At 44.7% G+C, this 2,725-nt stretch overlaps 1 protein-coding gene across 1 annotated transcript; it reads right to left on the reverse strand.

Moving 5' to 3' along the window:
• Window positions 1-336: 336 nt before the first annotated feature.
• LOC127791332 (xyloglucan endotransglucosylase protein 6) lies at window positions 337-2,094 on the reverse strand. Its single transcript, XM_052321131.1, has 4 exons — window positions 1,793-2,094; window positions 1,591-1,691; window positions 1,022-1,215; window positions 337-934 (listed from the first exon to the last, which is right to left on the reverse strand). The coding sequence occupies exons 1-4, from the start codon at window positions 1,980-1,982 to the stop codon at window positions 514-516; spliced, it is 906 nt and encodes a 301-aa protein (XP_052177091.1). The 5' UTR covers window positions 1,983-2,094; the 3' UTR covers window positions 337-513.
• Between the last annotated feature and the right edge of the window lie 631 nt (window positions 2,095-2,725).

Raw genomic sequence — 2,725 nt, forward strand, 5'->3', positions numbered from 1 at the left:
CTTACGGGTGTATGAATTTAGGTGAATTTCCAGTTAGTTTCGCTTAAGATTTTCTTCACGAAGGTTTAAAGCTTACTTTCAATCAAAATTTATTTATGGTTGTTTTAAGTTTAATTCGTTTCTATTATCTGAACTTTCATATTACACTTGGGAGTGGTATATATAGTAGACGCTTATTCACCTAAAAGTCACGGCCTTAAACAAAATAATGTTAAATTTGACTTTTCTTCATATGCTAAATGAAGATATTTATGTGTAACAAAAGACATTGAAGTTTGAGCAGCAAAGATGTGCAAGCCACCACCAACCTCGGCCCCACCATAATCATATGAGATATGGAGAAAGCAATATATTTTAATTTAGACACGTAGTATCATACATAGTGCATACTAATCAACACATGGAGTTCATGTCCAGAGACTTCCAACACATGGAGTTCATTTTCAAACTTCTTTCGTTTTTGCCCCACCCTTTTTACAATGCGATTGAACTCCGATCACCAGAAAATGAGGACTAGTGGCGGTGGTGTTCGCACTCCGCCGGAGTCACTGGAAACCTAGCGGTGTCGGTGCAGTAGTCGTAGACCAAGTGGTTGGCCCTGACCCAGATGAGCTGGTGGCTCTGGTGCAGGCTCAGCTCAGACAACGTCGGCATGTCCCACCAGAACTGCTTCTCCGCGTTGCTGCTGCACCGCCGCGCGTTGTCGTTGGCGGCCACCGCCGCCGGGCACTCGCACGCGTCAATAGCGAATCCCTGGTAGGACGCCACGAACGGCGCGTGGCTCCAGTCCGTCTTGATTCGCCCGCCCTGCGTCGCCCAGTCGTCGGCGTTCCATATAGAGCTGTAAACTCCCATTGGCTGGTCCTTCGGAAACGGAATTCCTCTGTGCTCCAAATTGGAATGCACCCGAATCGGAGTTTCATCCACCATGAATCTGAAGAGGAAACGAAACCAAACTCAATATATCTACCCGTATAATTGCGTTTGCGTGTTCAGAAGGATTGAGAATCATTGGACTTACACAACTTGGCGCTGGTTCCAGAGGAGGGAGTAAGAGTGGAAATCCTTGGTGGGATCGAACCAGAGGTTGAGTCTCTGTTCTCTGTTTCCGACGCCATTGACGTAAACATTGGTCTGAACCAGGTAGGGTTCACCGGTGGTGTTGCCCAAAAACTCAAAATCGAACTCGTTGTGATTCGTACCGTCCGATGACATCTGCCCATATCAAGCAACAAAACCCAAAATCAGAAAAAAAGTAAAAATAAAAAAATCTATAGCTGGATATACAAAGAAGACCAAAAAATGCACGATGATGTTGACTTGAAGCTAATGAAAAAACAGAGAATTTAATGATTCACGGACAAAACAGTGGTGGGCAGGACATTAATTGGGAAAGTTAAATGTAATTTAAGCACGGTCACGGGTGTGACAGTGATGACCAGATTATATTTTGTGCTTCTTTGAGACGTGAACATAGAACAGTTGTAATTTAATTATGAGGGTAGAAAATACTTTAATCACTCATTGTTTTCTCACTATGATTCGAGTGATGTAATATAGTTTTTAAAGAAACCAATGGTTTAAACTCACATAGAAAGCAGTGACAGTTCCGGCCGAGTCACCCTCGACGAGCTTGATCTGAATCGTCACTTTCCCGAACAAATACTTGCTCTTTGATGAAAATCCAGCTCCTGAAATTGCAGACATAATGGGATTGGGATAACAAAGCAATGAAACCAAGAAGACCCAGCAAACATATCCATTATTGAAGAAGAAAATAACGGTGCATTACCGGAATAGTTATCCAATTTCATCTTGAGAACTTCTCCTTCATAGACGAAATGGTCGAGCGCCCAACTCGGCTGAAACAACTCGTCGAATCGGGATGAGTTCATCGAACCCCCCATTGCAGAAGCAAAAGAGAGAGCCAACAGAGTGAAGGCCATGGCCATTGGAAGAGTTCGAGAAGAAGCCATCGCCATGGAAAGAAGAAGGGGAAGATTAGTAGAGCTCAGTGAAGCTTCCACTCTGCAAGGGCCCTTGCAAACCCGGCCTTATATAGCCGAACTCACTGGCTTGCGGAGGAAGAGACAGGTGCCATGTCATCGCCACGTCGTCGTCCGTATGGCACGTCATGGTACAGGGCAGATATTGGGATTCGAGGAGCGAGTGAACTCAAATTTTATAGCCGTTACTCTCGGCTTAGCTGGCTAAAGCTGGTCCTGCGGGAAAAGGATGAGCTCAGATTCCTGCGAATCAAAATCCGCCACGTGCGATTCGCCAGCTGGTCACTGTTCTGTCCAGCTGTTCCTGCCACTAGCAGTTAAGGAGGCGCCCCCTTTTGCCCTCAAAATATTCTGGCCGAAGCCCACTCGCTGTTTGCACGCTGACTCGATCGTAAATAATGCGGTGATCAAGGGGAAAAATGGAAATTCAGCATGGGTCATGAAACGGAGGGCATTCGCTTTACTTTCTTTTAGGGTTTCAATTTTTGTTTTTTCACTTTGCTGACGACATTACCAGCTGGACAGTACAGGGCCGCACTAACACTGTTCCGCCACTCCCCCCCTGTGAGGCCTTAAATTCGATCGGAATGATAATTTTAGTTCTTTCGGGATGCGTGCCAATAAGGTTTTTAAGTAATTTTCACTTTTTTATTCTTTTCTATTTAAGCAAAAGTAATAATAGATATGATATTTTAAACAGTGACAAAGTGGGGGCCACG

Source organism: Diospyros lotus, chromosome 15 (genome assembly GCF_014633365.1).
Source record: "Diospyros lotus cultivar Yz01 chromosome 15, ASM1463336v1, whole genome shotgun sequence".
Lineage (NCBI taxonomy): Eukaryota > Viridiplantae > Streptophyta > Magnoliopsida > Ericales > Ebenaceae > Diospyros > Diospyros lotus.

Excerpts from the sequence above, each read along its gene's own strand:
- LOC127791332 (XM_052321131.1), bottom strand. The coding sequence starts at position 1,982 with ATGGCGATGGCTTCTTCTCGAACTCTTCCAATGGCCATGGCCTTCACT. Across the intron at positions 1,692-1,792 it reads GAAATTGGATAACTATTCCG|GAGCTGGATTTTCATCAAAG; the intron begins GTAATGCACCGT and ends CTGCAATTTCAG. Across the intron at positions 1,216-1,590 it reads GAACTGTCACTGCTTTCTAT|ATGTCATCGGACGGTACGAA; the intron begins GTGAGTTTAAAC and ends TGATATGGGCAG.